This window comes from Centroberyx affinis, unplaced genomic scaffold, assembly GCF_046629955.1.
Source record: "Centroberyx affinis isolate AG114_WGS23_722 - 3 ecotype Tasmania unplaced genomic scaffold, CSIRO-AGI_Caff_v1 ptg000458l_1, whole genome shotgun sequence".
In the NCBI taxonomy this organism is placed as follows: domain Eukaryota; kingdom Metazoa; phylum Chordata; class Actinopteri; order Beryciformes; family Berycidae; genus Centroberyx; species Centroberyx affinis.
Window position 1 is genome coordinate 59,379 of NW_027279118.1, and position 19,891 is coordinate 79,269.

Sequence of the window (19,891 nt, forward strand, 5' to 3'; positions counted from 1 at the left end):
TATCTTACAATCAGTCATTTCATATACATAGTATCACAGAATAAGAACTACAATAACAAGAAGGAGACAGTGGTCATGAGTTATGGCATCCAGCCCAGAAATCCAGTCCTGTGCGCTCCATCGTTCTTGCATCAGAGGTCACCGTGCAGACAGCATCATAACAAATTCTGTAGAGGGAGACAGAGACAGCAGCAGATTCACTGATAAGGGCTAATGATACTCTAATATCACAAAGGGACAACCTCATAATTATCTGCCCACATTGAATTGCCCTGGAAACCAATAAAGTTCATAGTGTGATGTAATAACAAAACATTTTCATTATTACCAAGTAATGAACAATGTAAAATGTGATAGGGTGATATGTGACATGTGAAAGCACAGAAACTAAAGGATAGGGGGGCATTTCAATTGGTAATATGACAGTTGTATTTTTGCTGCCGTTTTTATTTTGTGATGTAAAGTTAAGGTTAATGGCTCCATGTATCTACGGTAGCAACTTGATACTGCATGCCTTAAATAGAAAATATCATCTGTCTCTGCTAATCTCTACTCTAATCAGTGTGATCACCACTTGCCTCAGCTTGCTCTATCTATCAACATGGATCCACTTGTCAATCAGACAGCTATTGATGTGTCCTGTCAATCACTGCATCACCGTAGCAACTGCAGATAACTTGAGGCAGTTATCATGTCCATCCAATCAACCACGCTTTCCATTTTCCATTCTCCTCTTGGAGATCATTGTTCTGAAAGACTTCTATGATTGTAGGTGTGAAGCTATTGACTGACGCAGGACTACAGCTTAATTCCAGATTAACCCACTGACATTGCCTCTTAAGGTGCTCCTGTAAGTATTTCCTTTTGAAAGAAGTAAATCGAGCACACAACCCTTCCTTCTCATCTATCCTACAGCTTGAGCTTGTCCCAGTAGATGCCTGTGGGCCAGGTGCTTCATTGGGCATTCAGCCCATGTGGCTTAACTGGATGGATAAGCCAGCAGCGTAGCCCCAGGGGCTAATTGATGATAATGTGGAGCACCTGCTTATTGATCCCCTGTGAGACTCACACGCCTATTCGTATGTTTCCAATAATTGTAATTGATTGGATCGATGAGACAAGACAAACGGGGAAAAGTCGGTAGGAGTTTACAGGATCACACCAGTAAGCCCTTTGTGTGCTGCAGAGTATTTGTGTCCCATTATACATGTCCTAACCTATTGTTTATTTGCCTGTGCGGTCATACATGCGGGTGTAATTTCTCCAAAGTCCTTGAGCTGTCCAGCAGCGTGTGTGTTCTTTGTGTGCAGAGTGACAGGCGTCCAGGCATGTGCATTGATTGTCTTAATGCACTGCTGATTAGATTGGATTGGCCCTTCCAACCAGCCCACCTTGACGTTCCCATCCCTCCTTCCCCTGCCTCGTCCTTTTGTTCCATCGCTTCATTTCACCCTTGTTTTCTCCTTCTCTCTCCTTCATCCTCGACCCATTTCCAACTAGATTTGCTGACCCTTCTCTTACTTCCCTCTACCTCTTCTCTTTACACCTTCCATCCCTTGAGCACTCTTAGGCCATTCCTAGTTTTCACACTTTTCTCACCTCCTGTCCTTGTCCCTCACTTTATAAGGTGTTTTATTGTCTGTAACTTATGAAAAGTACCATACAAATAAAGTTTACCATAATCCTTCCTCGCAGCCTACCCTCTCTCCTTACCCCCATATCACTCCTCCTTGCCTTACACCTTGCCTAGAATTCCCTCTTACCTATCTCCTCCTCTTGTCCTCCAATATATTCCTCTTCGCCTCACCATTTCTCCTCACCCCCCACCCCACCCCCCTCCCTCTCCCTGCCACTCACCATCAAAGTCAATGGTGCCGTCCTTGTTGAGGTCAATGTCGCCGAGGATCTCCTCCAGCTCTCCTTTCTTCAGCTTCTCCCCCAGGAGGCTCTTCATGGCCTCCTTCAGCTCATCTAATGTGATCTTGCCGTCGCCGTCACAGTCAAACTGCAACGTGTAGGGTTCGGGGTGTGTGGAGGATGGGGCAAGGAGGCGGTGTGGACAGGAAAGGGGGGGGGCATGGATGGGAGGGCATGGTAGCGGGGGCATGGAGGAGGAGAAGGACACATTGGAGAGAGAGCAGGAGAAGTGAGTGCGGAGAGGAAAAAGAAAAAGAGGCAAAGAGGATTAGAGGTGACATAAGGGACAAAGACGGAATGAACAAAAATACATGTTTCTGGTGGATGATGAGGGGGGGAGAGATTGAATACAATAAGACGGAGTGAGAGAGAGAGAGAGAGGGGGGGCAGAGAAATATAAAAGAGAAAGAGGGAGAGAAAGTTGTCAAGAGACAGACAAAGGAGTTCAGAGATCACGGCATGCCCAAAGCCATTTAACTGAGGATGTCTGCGATTATCATCACAATTGAAAGCAAAGTTTCGCATTGATAAAAGCTGCAACTTGAGTAACAGAGGTCTTAGAAGTACGACTGCTGCTTGGGACTGCAGATGGGGCAACGCTGACTCATGAGGTGTTGGTATTGAAGAGAGAATAGAGGATGATCAGATAAAAAAAAAAAGAGGCAGACTTCTGCAAATGTCTGATATCGCAGAAGAAAAGGCTTTCTGTAGGCAGCGAGTGTGAGGTTGAGTTCACTGAATACGCTTAGTGATATTTTGACCCTGTTAATGTTGCTCTTCTATTTGTATCGTTAAACTGCTTTGACAGTGTTAAATGTTAATGAGAAGTGAATAATTGATTGGTTTCTCATAATGAAGAAAATTAGTTGAAAAGTCATTGGTTCAGTGTGTATGCTGTAAGTTTCTGTCCAGAGGTAGTGCTGTTGTTAGTAGTAGTAAATGATGCAACTCCGCTGCATTGCCTTCACATAACATCAAAGAGTTCATTCATTAGCCTCCACAGAACTTGAAAGTACATTTCTTAGACAGCTTCCTGCTGCTTGGCAAATGTTGTAAAATTGAATTTCCAAACCCCACTTCCTCAGAGCATCACACTGTCAAGATATTTGAATGTCAGATATCAATTTACGTGACTTGAAAACAGACTATGCTCTGGAGGGTTTTTGTTACTTTGTTTGTAAGCATGCTTCCTCAGTGCGTCACACACCGATATGGCCCTTTTAAAGATTTATGTGTACACCTTCTTTTCTTAAAGGGGAACACCACTGAATTTGATGTGATGTGAACTTTTTGAGGCAATGGATGAGATTATATTTCTCTAGCTTTTGGTAGGGGCCGGAAATTCAAATGCAATTCAAATGCAATGCAAATGCAATGCAAATGCAACGAGACTAACTTAACGTTATGTGTGAACCGACATGCAGGCTACTCTTGTGAGCTTAATAATTGGATAGCCAAGTAGCATACACTGTGGTGTGGTGTTTTCTAATAAAAATCCTTAAGACTAAGACATTATCAGTGTTACATTGTCTCTTTCTCTTTCTCTTTTGGGTTTGTGGTAACCATGACATGCTGTTCTATGTTCATGCTTTTCTTGAACCCACAAGTGTGAGGCTGTGCTTACAAATAGGGTCCACATCACACCAGGACTGGAACATTAGTAGCTTGGGGGACAATCGAATCACTGCTTGCATACCTGCCTCTACATTGACGTTAGAGAAAACAACGAGATAGACGTTTCCTCCAGACTTACAAAGCGTCAAACATTTCAAATAAAATTGGTGTGATTAATGAGCAAATATGAAGTGAAACCGAGGACTGATGAATGTAAATGCTGGCAATGTGGAGGGCTGGGACCATTGGTAAAATAACCATTTAAATATAAGTTGTCCTTTCTACTGAAACCTTCCTACCACTGCATTTCTACTGCTGGCCTTCTTCTCTTTTACATGTTTAGAAGAAAGGACTATACAGTCTTGGCACACTTCTAAAGGCCCCGTTACTTCAGGGCACACTTCAAAAGACATGTGTACCATCACACTGCCAGGCCCGACTCAGCCGCTTGAAGTCGGACCTCTTAGGGTTTGCGCACAAGGTCCTCTTACCTGTTTGAAGGCACAGCGGAGCTCCTTCAGCCCGACCATGTGAGCCGTCTCAGCCAGCATCCTTGGGCCCATTAGCTCACAGAAATCATCAAAGTCCACATGGCCGCCCCCTGAAGACAGAGGACACACCCCCATGCACACGTTCCTATGAAGTTCATTTTCTGCCATAATCCTAGAGACCCCTATACCTGCAATGCCCACCTAGAGCGTAAACGGTACACTTGACATACATTCACGCATTTATATGTTTGAGGATAACGCTACACATTAATAATGATGCACTTAGTAACGCCTGCACATTTGCAAGCCTTGGAAAAATAGCTCCTGGTTCAATATACGATGTGTCAAAAATACACTTGAGAATGGTTGGCTGAGCTTGCCTAAGAAAAGTTTACGATGTCCTAATTTGATCACAGTATTACCTAAGCAAGTGCAAGCGTTAGGAAAACAAGTGTCAGGAGAATTCAGCTCATGGAAGCATTAGCAGCTTTAGCAGTGTGCTCATTATGTTTCTTTCAGCCCGCTGTAGAAGCATTTTTGTTTTGTTTTCGTCCCCTTGGTAATTATCAAAACAGATTCATGCATTGGTCAGGCTGTTTTTGCCTGTTTGACGTAAGATAGGCTATCTCATTTGTAGGCCAATAGGCTAGGTCTGTCATTGTCTAGGCCTCGGAGGCTGAGGGAAAATTGCTTCAGTAAAACAATGCAATAATTTTGCAATTCAAAAATGTAATGACTGTATAATTCTGAAGATTTTGAAGGCAAAACAGTGGAGAAATGGAGGACGAGTGTCAAACCATGCCAAATTAAGTATCCTAGTGGGTCATTGTCATTCCCACCTCCAGTGGAGCTTATGGGGCTGAGGCTCTTCATTTGCCCATGGCCTCTTGAGCAGTCGCAGTGTAAAGCACTTTGCATGGAGCTGAATCTTGGCAGCTTTGTTTGGACCCTTTAGACATAAACTTGACAGCCTTTAGTTCACAGCAGCTAAGGGATTCTGAAGCAAAGGCCTATTCCTGGCATTTACTGGTACATTTTTGGAGTAAGCAAAGCATTTTGGAAATTATTTATTTCGCACTTGGCTCAAGGTAATGGATATTTTTTGTCCGACTGGCTTCAGCGTTGTGGAGCAGCAGTCTGCACATTGTGAGGGTATATCTCTGAGACTGCATTTAACAATTTCTCTGCCTTCATTAAGTGGGTCAATCTAAAGCAACCAGTGGGTAGGAAATTCTCCCTAAGGTCTTGGGAGATGATTAGAATATTTTTGAATTGATAATATGTTGCTAGTTAAGACCAGAATTTCCTGCGGTAATAAATGCCTCTGTAGGGATTTCCCTTCATGTCAGAATGCCTAGGCTAACTTACAGGTCAGTCCAATCAGTGAATAGAGAAATCATCCCTAGGGTCTTAGCATTACAGTCATTGTAATGCATGTATTATAAGCTAATGTGGGCTACTTTTGGACATATTTCATTTGGGGATTGGTGCCATTACTGGTGCACTGCATGTCTATGGGCTTACAAATGCAGCAACGCAATTCCAATGCAATTTGGTTCCAAAGAAGACACAGAGTCAACAAATTTGAAGGCTATTTAGGCCTATTTATAATCACCTTCATTTGTATAGCACCTTTCATACACAACAGGCAGCTCAAAGTGCTTTACATCAATAGAAGGCAGATAAAAGACAGATAAAAAGATAAAATTAATATAAAAGAACAAGCAAAATGCATTGCATTAAAAGAATCAAATCAAGGAAAATAGAAAGATAAAAGAACACAACAAATACTTGTGCTAGTATTTGTGCTATTACGACTACGACTGACCAGCTATAGTCTACACTAGCATAACTCACTTCATGCAGAGGCAATAGTGAAATAAAGCAAATCCATTCATGAAATGTCTAGTGTTAAATGTGTTCTGTTTTATTAATAGCCTACTATTTGCAATGCATTGCACTGATGCACATCAGCTTGAGACATTATTACGTCAGGTTAATGTTCTAGTGATTCTATTTATGGAAAATCATTTTTGAGGTTTTAAAAAGGCTTATCCTGAGCCTGTAAATATTTGAAGGGGACACTAGTGAATTGTGATTCAATATTCAGAAATATAGATAGGATGAATACAGATAAAGGCTAAAAATAAGAAACACAAATATTTAGCAGTGGAATAACACTGAAGTATGTTTACAATGACCACAGTGAGGGATACAACACAGAAACTGTTTTGGAAGAAATCAAACATGGAGGAGGCGGCTGCATTCCGGTCCAGAAGTCCCCGGGGCTGGGTGTTTATGAATCGGCTCTCCTACACAAGCAAAACAAAAGCCTCCACAAATAAATGCAGGCTACATCTCAAATTTTATTTTATTCATGACTGCATATTAAGCCACGATTCATAAATGAAGATTCAACTATAATTTTGGCCCTGAAAATATGTTAGCAAAAAAATATGAAAATATCATCTTTTTTAAAGTTTTGTACATTTAGGGAAAATCTGGTGGACTTAAGTCTACCTAAGTATTTGTTTTTGGGGGGAGTAAAAAGATTTGTGTTTCTCATTTTTATCTATGTTCATTCTATTTTATAAGTTTCTAACTATTAAACTGCAATTCACTCCATATGGTTCCTCCCTGATGGATGCAGATTTTTGTGCTGAGAAGCATAATTTCCACTGGCAGGTTAGGATACATGCAGGTACATCACAGCCTTGGCTCTTAGGAGCCTAATCTGTCAAATAAGACACCCAGGACATCAACCAATCAGACAGGCCTAGAGGCTCACCTAAGGTTACAGCAAAATGGTTGTGAAGATCCTTAAAGAAATAGTTCACCCCAAAATTAAAATTAATTATCTACTTCACCCCCATGTCATTCGAAACTCTTTTTTTTTTACAGCTCCAAAAAAACATGAAATGTCTATCAAATTTCTCCAAAAAGCTCCTGCAGCGTAATTTAAGTGCTTCGTAGGCAAACGATTGCACTGTGGGTCCAAAAGTCGTCAAAAAATTTTTTTTATTTTTTTATTTTTTATTTATGAATTCACTAAGAGACTGAAAATAAATGGAACCCAGGCAGATATACTATCTCTTCTTGAAAAACTACATGCTCTGACAGACAAGAGCAGGAATGAAAGATTCAAGAAATTCATGTTTTTGGATTAATAACACAAAATAATGACATAAAAGAAAAAGTAACTTAACTGGCGCTGGACTGGGTAACACCTGCCAGTATTCTCTAGAGCTATGGTATTGTTGTAGAGTGAATGACCTTGCCTAATGATAGGCGTGCTGTCCTACCATAACACCATGCCAAATTGCCTGGGCCCATAGTGCCACTGTGGTTTCCTTTTGAAGTAAGGATGTTTAACTATTCCAGCAAGAAACCCCACACCCAGAAAAAACTCCATTCAGATATTCAATTAAGCTACACTTGTCTGATTTGAGGATTATTATTTGATTGAGCAATCAATGGCGCCAAACAGTCTCTGTCTTTGACTTTCATTGTATTCAGCATGTCCTTTTCGCCCTATTCTTAATGATGCAAGGGAATAGAGCGCACAGCTCTGTCTAGTTCAGGTGGCGTTTCATTTTATCATCACCGAGTGCCGACGGGAAAGAGGCGGGCCGGAGTCGGATAGGTTTGGTAGTTTTGGTTGGCTCCACTAAAGCCCCCGCCCCACTGATGTTGTTTATATATTGATCCTGGGTTTGTGCTATTTTTCAAGGCAGGCGTTTACACATGCATGATATTAACTATATGATGATAACTATCAAAGTGGCGATATCATCAGACGCAGTAGTTGTCTACCATGTGGCATCAAAGCCCAAGAGTATTCAACTTTCTGTTCCAACCAATGACTACACCAGGTGATTTGATTAGCTTGAGTTATTCAGTGAAATCAGCTGGTGCAGTGATTGGTTAGAATTAAAACTTGCAGACTCTTGGGCTTCACTGGCATATGGTTGAGAACGACTGCTCTAATGCTAAATGCATGAACATGTACAAAATAAATCTAGAGTAGTGTAGGTGTACATGTACACAACACCTAAATGTAAGCCATTACACCAACATTACAGCTATGCTACATGCGTCTAACACTTACGTTTCCATTGTCTATGCAAATTCCAGTCTTAGAAGTTTGGTCAGATGTTACAGGTGGAAGTTGCAGGTACTGGTTCTCTAGGATTATGGCAGAAATCCCACTTCATAGACTATCAACCCTTTCACAGATGCCTTACTTCATTATCTTAAACACAAACCAGCCGCACTACACACTAATTTATACTTGAACAAAGACAAGGACAAAGATAAACACACTCACACTGAGAGTGGAGCCGAAAGTTTGGTCTGAACTAAACAAACACACACGTCTACATTCAGAGTCACACTCATACACACCTGCACCCGCACCTGCACTGTGACGGCCATTAATCAGTCTACTCAAATGTCTCAAACGTCCCCAACTTCAAAGACAAACATCAGATCCTCACGGACACATAGAAATGTGCGTGTACATTCACGCACACACACACACACACGCACACACACACACACACACACACACACACACACACACACACACACACACACACACACACACACGAACACGCACGCACACGCACACACACACAAACACACAAACACACTTCACTTCACAGAGAGATACATCAATCATGCACACATGCTATAACCACTGAGGAAGAAATGAAAAGCACACACACACACACTCAGACACACAAACACAAACACACACTCACATTTCATCTTGATTTGCTGGATGATCTCGATGAGCTCCATCTCTGTGGGCATGTAGCCCATAGTCCTCATGCAGTCTGCTATGTCTTTGTAATGGATGAAGCCATCCGCATCGTAGTCAAATTCCTTAAAGGCAACCTGCAGTTCTGACAGACAGACAGACAGACACACACACACACACACACACAGAGACAGACAGACACACACACACACAGACAGACACACACACAGACAGACAGACAGACAGACACAGACACTCACACACACACACACACACAGACAGACACACACACACACACACACACACAGTTAAACCAACACTTTCAACAAAGTTTTACCTTATCTGCAAGCAGTGTTCTGTTTTTTTAATTGACTTTGTAGCTCTAAGCCATTGGTGAACAAAGTTCCAAGAGACAAACGTGAGAAACCTTCAGTGTATTACATGAATCACAGAAAAGAGCAAGCTTATAAGAAAGAAAGAAGAAATATCAATGCAATTGATACAACAATGCAGTTGACTAGTAATTCATCATGTGCCGGAAAAAGTAATTAAACCAATCAAAGCTTACCATCCAACTCCTCTGGCATCAGTTCTCTATCCTATGGAGGAAAGAGAGAGAGAGCAAGAGAGAGAGAGAGAGAGAGAGAGAGAGAGAGAGAGAGAGATGATTAAAAGAGAGCATGTGAGGATGGGTTGTAAAATCAGAGCTCCATTAAAACACAGTATTCTCCTGAGAAATACCTCGGTGATAATCTGTTTTTGACTACCGAATTAGAATAACATGCATATCATGTCAACACTGCGGCATGCTGACAGTAAAGTCTAATGGGATTTCACCCAGCGACATGCCTTTCTAATTTGCAATATGACACAATACCACACACTCCCACACACACACTACATCTGCAGCATCCCGACAGCATGTGAGACGGAGCATAAGCCCAGAGTGCTTCTGTGTGCATACAAATACACACCCACGCTCACAGAGTTGCACCAGGCTTGCGCTGTCACACAGCACACACACACACACATACTGTACATTATTAGCATATAGCCAACTGTGTGAAGCATTCAGCATTCGCTTCCCTGTTAGACGCTCTACTCAGGGTGACTTTTGGAGGACGCGATGCTACATGCTCTCTCTCTCTCTCTCTCTCTCTCTCTCTCTCTCTCTCTCTCTCTCTCTCTCTCTCTCTCTCGGCAAAGCGGAGAGCTTGGAGGAAAATCTCCACATAGCTACACATTAAGCATAATGGATCTCAGTGGGATTTCGGTGTACTGAGGGCTTAAAACGGCAACATGTTAACATTTCCACGCGGCGCAGGCAGACCACTTAGACAAAAATAAAAAAATAAAGAAAGAAAACACTTGATTATTTGATCATTACTAACAAATTTGTACACAAAGGCAAACCCCGAGGCAGGAAATGCACTTGATAGCCCAACTTTTATACAATGATTTCATTGGACACCTTCATTAAAACATGAATGCGTCACATGCTGACCGTGAGCATAGTTTCTCTATTCTAGTAAGACTTATAAAAATGTAGTGGCACACATCAAATGCCTCATAACCTAACACTGCTCATAATCTAATCAATATATTTGTAAACATATACTGCATTTAGGCCTTGGAAATAAAATATAAAGCTTTTGAGGTAATGAAGTAAACTTGACATCATACTGCAATGAAATGAAACATGCTGTAAAAGCAACAAAATAATTTCTTAAACAATATTCCTTGTTTTAAACCCTGATTGCCTCCTCAGCAGCTTGACTCATTGTTCTACAGATACACATCCACAGGGTTTAGGCAAGAAACATACAAACTCAATCATCTTAGTATAGAGCAACTGAGCCTGATACATGAAGATACTGTATGTCTCAGCAAAAAGATGCCACAAGCCTGAAGGCATCTGTATGTCCAGAGCCACACAAACATATAAAAAGCTATGATTGTTACAAGTACAAACATGAATGCTATAGGCTTGTTTTTCATGCTGTAAGCAAAAAGACATTGAAGCTCAACAGAATATGGAAACTATAAGACAGAGAAATGCCAGCAAGACACAAACCTTCACTCTGATAAACTGAAAATGCAGTCCCAGCTTTATTTGAGCATCGGTTTTCTGATTTACAGCTGAAAAAAATGCAGCATATTAACAAGGCAAAACATCGCAATGAAATTCATATGCAAAGAAAAGTGCAATACTTCCACCTAATACATGCTGGCAGTCAAGGTGGCTAATAAATAAAACATTAAAGGTCATCCTGCTCAAGTACACAACAGTTTCGGGAAAGGAGAGGCGCCCATGGTTTATTTGGAAGCTGCTACCCATGGCAAGCATTCAAATGATTATTCACTGTACAGCAGTGCCAATAGGGTCGAAACGCAAATGCTCTGCCAAAACTCAATTACCCCAAGTGTCAGCTCATTGTATGGGTACTGTGCCAAAAACACTAACCAGTTCATCATGATTGATATTAGCCATAACCATTTAAGTCCTAATTCTCCAATCTTCAATCTTGCAGCATAAACGCAGCTCTATGTCACATAGTGCTCCGCCGCTGTTTACCCTGCAAAGGATATTCCAGCCTACAAGGGCATATTTAGATGGCAAGGGCAACACATTAATTGGATTTTTTTCATCCAGAAAGGATTAGACAGCATGCCATTGCAGAGTCTCAAATCATCAGTCAATGCGAGCCCATTAACAGTTAATTTCATTCTGTCTGCCTTCACATGGGCCACCGAGCAGCCTGGTGCTTTGTAAGCGCGATGCATGAAGGCATGAGGAAGATACATGGGCTCCCCACACACACACATATGGTCCTCAGGTGGAAGATACACTCAAAAACGGGTATAGAGACGCGTGCGCACATATATGTTCACGCGCATCGGTGAGTGCCACCCATTACGCTTCGTACCCATCTATCTATCGCAGTTGCTATCTATTTATCTGACATGTAAATACAACAATCGTTTTCCTCCCTAGCTATTTGGCTCTCCCTCCTTCTTCCATTGGATCTAATGAGGGCTGACAGTGAACCTTGCTAAGGGGGTTATTAATACTTTTGTTGAGGCAGGGATTAGGAATGCTGCAGGGCGGAGTAACCTCCTCTCCCATTCTTAGTCTCAGGGCAGCAGCCGAAGCAGCGGGTGCTGTGGGCTGCGCATGATGCAGACCCTCAACCTCGCTGCTACTAGCAAATTCAGGGCATGGCGGCTCACACGCACGGCCGCTGAAGAAGCACAAGTCAAGGAAGGACGACAAAGTGGACTATACAGCATGGCACATCACAGTCGCCCAAAGTCATTTTTTTACACCAGTTTTCCCTTTGATGAAGCGCTTTAAAACAGTGAAACATGCCCATTAGTTATTAGTTAATCTAGTTATAAAACATCATTAAAATGTTCCAAGGCACTCAACTCCCCTTGGCTTAGATTTCACTGTTATCTTTTAAATCCCTCTCATGCGACGTCTCGCTTTGTGGAGACATTTATAGAAATGCCTATGGCTCTGCTTTGTAATAAGGTCTCATCAGGGTCTCATAAGGATCCGGGATTAAAAGGATCCATTATATGTATTATTCTAAGAATTTACCATTATAATAGTTTAAAGAATATATAATAATCATGATAATAATACAAATAATAATAATGAACTACTATTTATATACTGCTTATATAAAAAAAAGTTTACAAAGTGCTTCACATATAACTCGAATAAAAATAGATAAAACGAAGGACCAAAAGAAATATACAGGATAAAAGCGAGTAAAACAAGAGGCACTTGATCTGCCTAATGTCCTGCCATAATCACCATGATATATTAAACATAACCAGTTTCACTAATTAAGTCATTAATTAAACTATTTTGCAAACATTTCCATGCCAGCATACTTGCCCCCACATAACACATGGGCGGTATTAATATGAACTCCGTATCTTAAAGCATTAAGGAGTTATAGCGCTTTCAAGAAAATCTGTTTTTCCTCATTAATATGCAGATTTATGCAGCAAGGTGCTCCAAAATCTAATCAGGTCATGTCCTCTATAGGGGGGAACCTGTGGTATCAGTATGAAGTTTCCATCATGTGTTGTTCTTGAGTCACAAGAATGCGTCTACACCACAGACTGACAGATGCCACTGTTAAAAGATAATACAGATGTTTCCAGCCTGAGTTCCTCGGACAGGTCGTTCATTCACAGTCTATGAGCTCTGATCGCAAACTTCTGGTCAGCTTTGGTATAGACAGACAAACCGTTGGAAGGATTTCAGGCTGCACTAAGGTTCATTGGGGGTTAAATCGTTCATCAATATAGCAGGTGGCCAAACCTGACTCTCCAAACCTCAGCTTTAAAAGTAAACAGTGAAATCAACCAGTGTAACAAAGCTAAAATTGGGGCAATTTGGTCTCTTTGTTAAGAGTTAAAATCCTTGCTGCTGCATTATGTGCAAGCTGACGACGAGATTGACTTTTGACTGAGGCGGCTATAAAGCGAGTAGTGACTTAAACAAGCTGATTTAAAAGCATGAATCGGCTGAGGATAAAAAACCCCTTTTATTTTTTGACATATTCCTTAATAGAATGCATCAGGATTCTACTACCCTCTTAAAGTGTTCCTCAAAGGTCAGACGGCTATCAGAAACCGCCCCCATGTTTCTGGCCAGTGATTTAATGCTGACAGACAGACTACCTAGTCTGCTGTGAATCATACATCTTGAGCTGGGAGGACCAGATAAGCTTATTTCGGATTTGCTATCATTCAGTTATAAATAGTTCTGAGAGATCCAGCGCTTGATATCTCAGACGCATTTGTTTAGAGTGTCAAAGCAGTTTGGATCATCGGGTTTGAAAGGGAGCTATAGCTGTGTATCATCGCTGTAGGAGTGAAATGAAACACCGCACTCGTGGATTAAATGGCAGAGGGGGAGCATGTATAGTGGGAAAAGGATTGGACGAAGAACTGAACGCTGCAGCAGCACCCTACATGTGATGTGCGCTGAAAAGAAAGACGGGTTGCTGAAATATAAATATACATGTATACATTATCCAGGGAATCTGTATACGATCACAGACATGGATTGCCTGTAAAATCTATGGAGCGAGGGGGAAACGTGTACTTTTCCCACAGGAAGTGGATGAACTGGCCTTTGATGTACCCTATGGAGTGAGAATATTCTAAAATATATTCTAATATTACTCACATCTCCAAGCATAATGCTGGTAATTGGACTGTTTTGTAAAAAGTTAAATAACTGTGACCTTGTGTTTGCAGAGTTTTAGCTTGTTGCTTTTAGTACTGCAGTGTATAGAATGATAAAGTCCCTGTAATTACTGTGTCCATTCCAGCAATTATTCTAATGGGTATTTGCCATTTATTGGGCTCTGTCCTTGAAATAAAGTGACGCAATGCAAGTTTTAAGTCTGCCTCGTCAACACCTCCTGGAACTGCTCCACATCAATTTTCTCCATATAAAGACTCAGCCACTTAGCCAAAGTCTTCTTTCCTGCCTCCCACTTCCAACACCAGGCGCTTTGCTATTTTCTGTGTAGCACTAGCACTGGTCCTCTTGATTCCACATTTACATACAGCGTGCCAAAACAAATCATTATATTCTATTCAGCAGTTGAACATTTGAATGTATGCAGTGTTTATGGGATAGGTGCCGCTCAGCTGGATGTTTTGTTGGCACCAGTGTTTTGCTGTAGCATTCTCTCTGCCCTGTGCTGGAGCCTGGCAGTTGTCACCCGCCGCTGTTAGACAAAACTCATTGCCAGTTGTCATTTTCCCAAATATTTCATGATACCCTGTAGCAATCTCGACTCAGAGTAGCAGCCGCAGACAGAGCCAATCCCTTAACTTTAGCCATGCAGCGTAATGGGAGCCGACTCACTGTCCAGGCATAATGTTATTTGTGAAGTGGAGTCACTTCTTGGAGAGGATGCTTTTTTAGATTTAGAGGACCACCAGACTATACTCTACAGTCCGGTTCAGATGGTTTTGAAGCACAGATGACTTAGCCAAGACATGAATGAAAGAATTGAGGGGGCACCTATTGATTTTTACATATCTATATTGGTTGTATTGTGCTCATTCCATATTGATAATTATTGATTTGCAAAGAAGTCACTCATTTTGTTGGCTAGAACATGGTTCACTACAGCCAGCAAACAGTGTTTAGGTTTACAATGAATATACACCACTCAGAATCTACTGAAATAATAAAACCACCTTCCAACTCGATCCAGTATAGCTTTAAACTCAATGTAATGTTTTTTCCCCCGGCCTTGCCTCCTCTGTGTAGAGCTTTCTGTGCCGATCTCTCCCAATAGTCCTCTAACAACCTCCTGGCATCACTGTTTCCAAAGCAGCTCTTCTATCTTAATTCTTAAAAACGTTCTCTTTTTTTTCAGAGATGTCACTGTACTGTCAATGTAGTAGTCCCTTTTCCCCCAAATCTCTTAATTCTTTCCTATGGTGCTATAGTTTGAACTGAAGCCATGCTCATTTTCACATCCATACTGGTACCTTTACTGTATCTAACTCCTGCTGCAACATAGTATTATAAAAGGTAGGGCAGTGGAGAATTCCCCTGAGAGCACAGTGAGGAATGGGGCCATGTGTACACCACTATACATGCTAACCACTGATCCCCGGGAGTGTGTCGAGGTTGTGACAATATGCAGTACATCAGTGCATGTGGTAATATACGGCACAACTGACCTGTCCAAACAATTTATTGAGGAAGGAGATGTAGGCAGCGGCTACTGCTGAGCTGTGGCTGAGGCTCCTTCTGCTGCGCCGGGCTCCCTCCTCCTCCTCGGAGCCCTTCTGGCCCGACCGCCGGGGCGTCCCTTGGCCTGAGCTGGGCTCTGACTTTGAGCTGTGGAGCGTGTGTGTGTGTGTGGAGTGTTGAGAGCTTTCGTCATCACAGCTAGGGCCATAATTTCCCCTCATAACCTGCTTTAAAAAGGACACTTATGTGCCTTTTTGGTGTTATTCTTAGAAGGTATTACTCCATCTAGCCTGGCCCTTGTCATAATTTTTGGCATGATTGACAAAGGGGATGAGGCTTAAAAGCAGCAGTCCAATCAGGTTACATCAGTCATTACTTTAAGGGATGAAGGGGAAGGGAGGAGGGGGGGGGGGGATTTTAAGTGAACAAGTTTGAAATTGTGACAGGCTTGTTTTGCAGTTGATGTAACAATCAATGACACTGATTGGGTATACAAACAAACACGACCCACTCCCCAAGTCTGAATCAATGCTGATTAGAAAGAGAGATTGATAATAACCAGAATTTCTTTGAGAGGCTGAGCTGCAGGGCCTTGTTCTTGAATTTCCCAGGCGGTAGCTTCCCCGCTCGAGGAGACATGCTAGGGAGAGAGAGAAGACTTATCACTGTGAAATATAATGGGATTAATATAAATACTATAATAACATTTTCTTTTCGTTTTCATTTCATTTTTTTTTTAAATTCATTACAGTCAGGCAAGATGCAGAAATCAGCGACATTGAACTTTGTAGTTTTAGCATCCTGTGTAGGAAGTTAAAGCTGGAATTGGCAACTTTGTACTTTGGCAGCCCCAAGTGGCAGCGAGAGATAATTGTTTGAATTTTTGAGTTTGAAGGACTTCATTACCCAGAAATCGTCTATGGTGACTTCAGAAAACTGTGCAATCCTCAGACCTACATTTATTTTTCTTGGGGGCTGTTAGGGGTGGAGATGTTGTGGAGCACTCACTCCGTTTTTGGAGAAAGTTTTGTATTTCGTGCTTCAATTAGGCGGGATGGGATATTCCATTTGTGATTTAGACTGATGCGATGTGTATTTTTCCCTAAACATCTTGCCAAGTGCAGCTTTAAACCTCACACCTCCAACTATTTACTGAACTTTAAATTCAATTCTAAGTTCAACTTTATTGGTGTATTTATTCACTGCTATTTTTCTCCATTACTTACAGTCGGGTCTCACTGACCTGGCAGCAGAGGATGGTCTACTGTCTGGTCCTCCCTTCAAACTTTTCACAGACATGCTGGCTGGGAGAAAAAGATTAAAGTGGAAACGGGGCTGAAGGCAGGGAAAGATAAGAATTCTCCAAATAGAATGGGAAAGATAGACAAAGAGGAAGAGTCCCATTCCAAAACGCTATCCATTTTGGGAGAAAAAAAATCATTTCCTGATGTCCATCATTCAATATCTCTAAAATACAGAGGATCTTAGCAGTAAAAGTGTTGTCATTTTGTCAACCAAGGACTTAAGTTACCTATTGTCTTCTATCCATAATTTTGTCTTTTGTTTTGATTTGTTTTGATTTTTACTCATTTTTGTTTTGATTTTTACTCATTTTTTAGAGTATGTGTCACTGCTTTCAAATGGTGGATAGATCATACTGGAATGAACCTAACAGATATTTAGGGAAAAAGAGAGGTGGAATGAGATCATACCATTTAAAACACTAAGTAAGTAAGTAAACATTTTGTGGGGGAGCGAGGAGGAATTACGCCGATCCATATAGACAGATTTATGTACACAACAGGACACAGACCCAAACAATAAAACACAGACAATAAGAGTGGGTGGAAAGCTCGAGACAGCCAAGACGAATCGAAAGAGGGCGAGGAACGGAAGAAGGGTGGGAGACAGAGAGAGGGACAGAGGAAAGAGAGGGCAGAAGGAGAAAGATGAGGACAAGAAAGAGAGAATGAATGACAATCACATGCGTGGGACTTGCGGAGGAGGAGCGAGGAGACTTATGGTTGTCTGAGGGACAGATTAATGTTCTGTCACGGGCCTATGCTGTTACGGCTATCAGCGGCGAGATGATGAACAGCCGTACTTGACACTGACGCGCTATAAACACAACGCCTCATTCCGCCATCTCACTTGCCATAAAGATAGCGCTAATGCCCCGGCCCGCTCCGAGCCAAGACAAATACCCAGGGATCTGCACCAGCGGTCCCTACCCAAGCCATGTAGAGACCATGAGGGGCCCTAATGAGAAGAGACACCAAGACTAGCCGGCGCTCTAAATTACAATCAACAAGCTAATGTGCCGTCGCCGCACGGAGCGCCTTCCCCCGCTCCCGGCGGGTCGAACACAACATGCCACGACCGGGTAGTGATTGCCTGTCCGTCACGCTTTCACACCAGCACCATGCGTGTGACATGCGTTGATTGCAACACGCGTAGAGCATGTTAAGTTATACGGGTGCAAGAGGGAGGGTTTTTTTTTTTCATTTTCTCCACACATTGTTACTCTAATGGGATTCTTTGGAGGATGGGCAAGTAACTATATATATGTGAATCGATGTGGCAGTTCTCTCAAAAGGAAAACCGTGGCACACTCTGTCAATATCTACATGCAGAAGATGAAACGTTGTTGCTTTGCATGAGAGAGTAGTTCATGATGTATACAAAGTCTTACCCACACGCATACTGTACACTCACACACGCATTCTCTATCTCTCTCTCCCTGTCATTCTCTCCTCCCCTCCCTCCTCCATTTACATTGCACGGGTGGATAAAGCAAGATATCTCCACTTTATATAGTGGTGGTCTCAGATTGTTTGCCTCAAGAATTGCTCTCATCTTCAGTGAGCACAACTCCCATCAGGGTAAACAAACACACACGCGCACACACGCGCGCACATACACACACACATATGTTATACACTACACAAGCCATTGAACAGCAATGTGCGTCTGCAGCACTCCTCCCTAAGTGGCCAATTGCTGTCAATCACCAAGCCGACACAAGCAATTTTAGATCCTAATCACACTAATTGAAATAATGAAATGGAGGGCCAGGGGGACTTCACTAAAACAAACACAGCTAACACAGCAGATGATGGAGAGGGGTCTGCGTTTGGGAACTGCAGCGTTGTGGCAAAGCATGAATGGGTCTGGCTGGGGTGTTGGGGGTTAAAAATCCCAAAATATTTCATAAGAGCCAGTCGAGTGAAGGGCGTGGTGGACATCCATTATCTATCATACAGACACATACACACAAACACACACACACACAACATGCAAACACACAGACATGAAGCTGCTCAATACACACAGAGTGGCCGTGAGCTCAGGTGAGGCTTCACCCGTCTTTGTGCTCTGCCCTCTATTTTCTCTTTGTTTTTGTAATCTTTCTATTTCTCCCGCTGTCCAGTCAGAAGACAATCAATCCCAGAGGGCCAAACTGGCCCTGTGTCTGATCCATAAACAACCGATAGTAATGCAATAGGGTCAGGCCCTCCATCTCATCCTCACCTATCTCAACACCCCCCCACCACTACCTCCACCTTGGCCCCCCTCCGCCCCCCAACACTGATTTTGTGTCACGGCTCTGAAATGAGACTGTCGCCTTCAGTATCGGAGGAGATAGGAAGGGATGGAGGGTGAGAATGAGATATTTTTTCTCATTCGCAGACATCTTCTCCTCTCTGTTCGTCTGAAACAATCCCCTTGCTACTGCTTTGTGTAATTTTTGTCTAATTAGCACCTCTTCTTCCCTGTATTTCTGGAGGCCAGCCTGCTAATCACTGAGTGGAGTTGGTTTGATTAAGTCTGCTGATGTGATTGCATTGTAGGCAAATACAGCACAAGCACCAGGACACAAATATTGAGCCAAAACAAATCCAAACAGTGGGCTGGCCATCTGCTGGCTTGTACAGCATATCTACTCTAGATCCAGATAATCAAATATTAGAAAGCAGAGAGGAGAAGCCTGTCAAAGACTCATTACAGAATGAGTGGGCTGCGTCAAATCTGGCCTGTAAAAGCCTTGCTCAGTACCAGTGTACTGTAGCTGGTAGATGCCAGTTGTTTTGAATTATTAAGCACCACAAAGTAAAACAAGTTGACACTGCACTATAAATCAGTACTATAGCAAAACATGAAATTAAACCATCTTACCTTCTCCAGGCACCAGAAGAAGGGAGAGAAAGAGGAAAGAGAGCGAGAGAGCAATGCCCCCGTTTATGGCTAATCTGGTTGTTCCCCCTCTTTGTCTTGGATGATAGATGGAAGAGGTGTATCTCTATGCGGCCTCCTCTAACCCGAGGATTATATTATGAGAGGTGATTATCCAGCTAAATATGT

General features: G+C 42.2%; 1 protein-coding gene across 1 annotated transcript; it reads right to left on the bottom strand.

Moving 5' to 3' along the window:
- Nucleotides 1-20: 20 nt before the first annotated feature.
- Nucleotides 21-19,817, bottom strand: cabp4 (calcium binding protein 4). The gene is made up of 9 exons (XM_071517095.1): nt 19,706-19,817; nt 16,773-16,833; nt 16,089-16,169; nt 15,517-15,676; nt 9,353-9,383; nt 8,786-8,929; nt 4,023-4,132; nt 1,858-2,005; nt 21-167 (listed from the first exon to the last, which is right to left on the bottom strand). Exons 2-9 carry the CDS (start codon nt 16,826-16,828, stop codon nt 139-141), a joined length of 759 nt encoding a protein of 252 aa, XP_071373196.1. The 5' UTR covers nt 16,829-16,833; nt 19,706-19,817; the 3' UTR covers nt 21-138.
- Nucleotides 19,818-19,891: the final 74 nt, after the last annotated feature.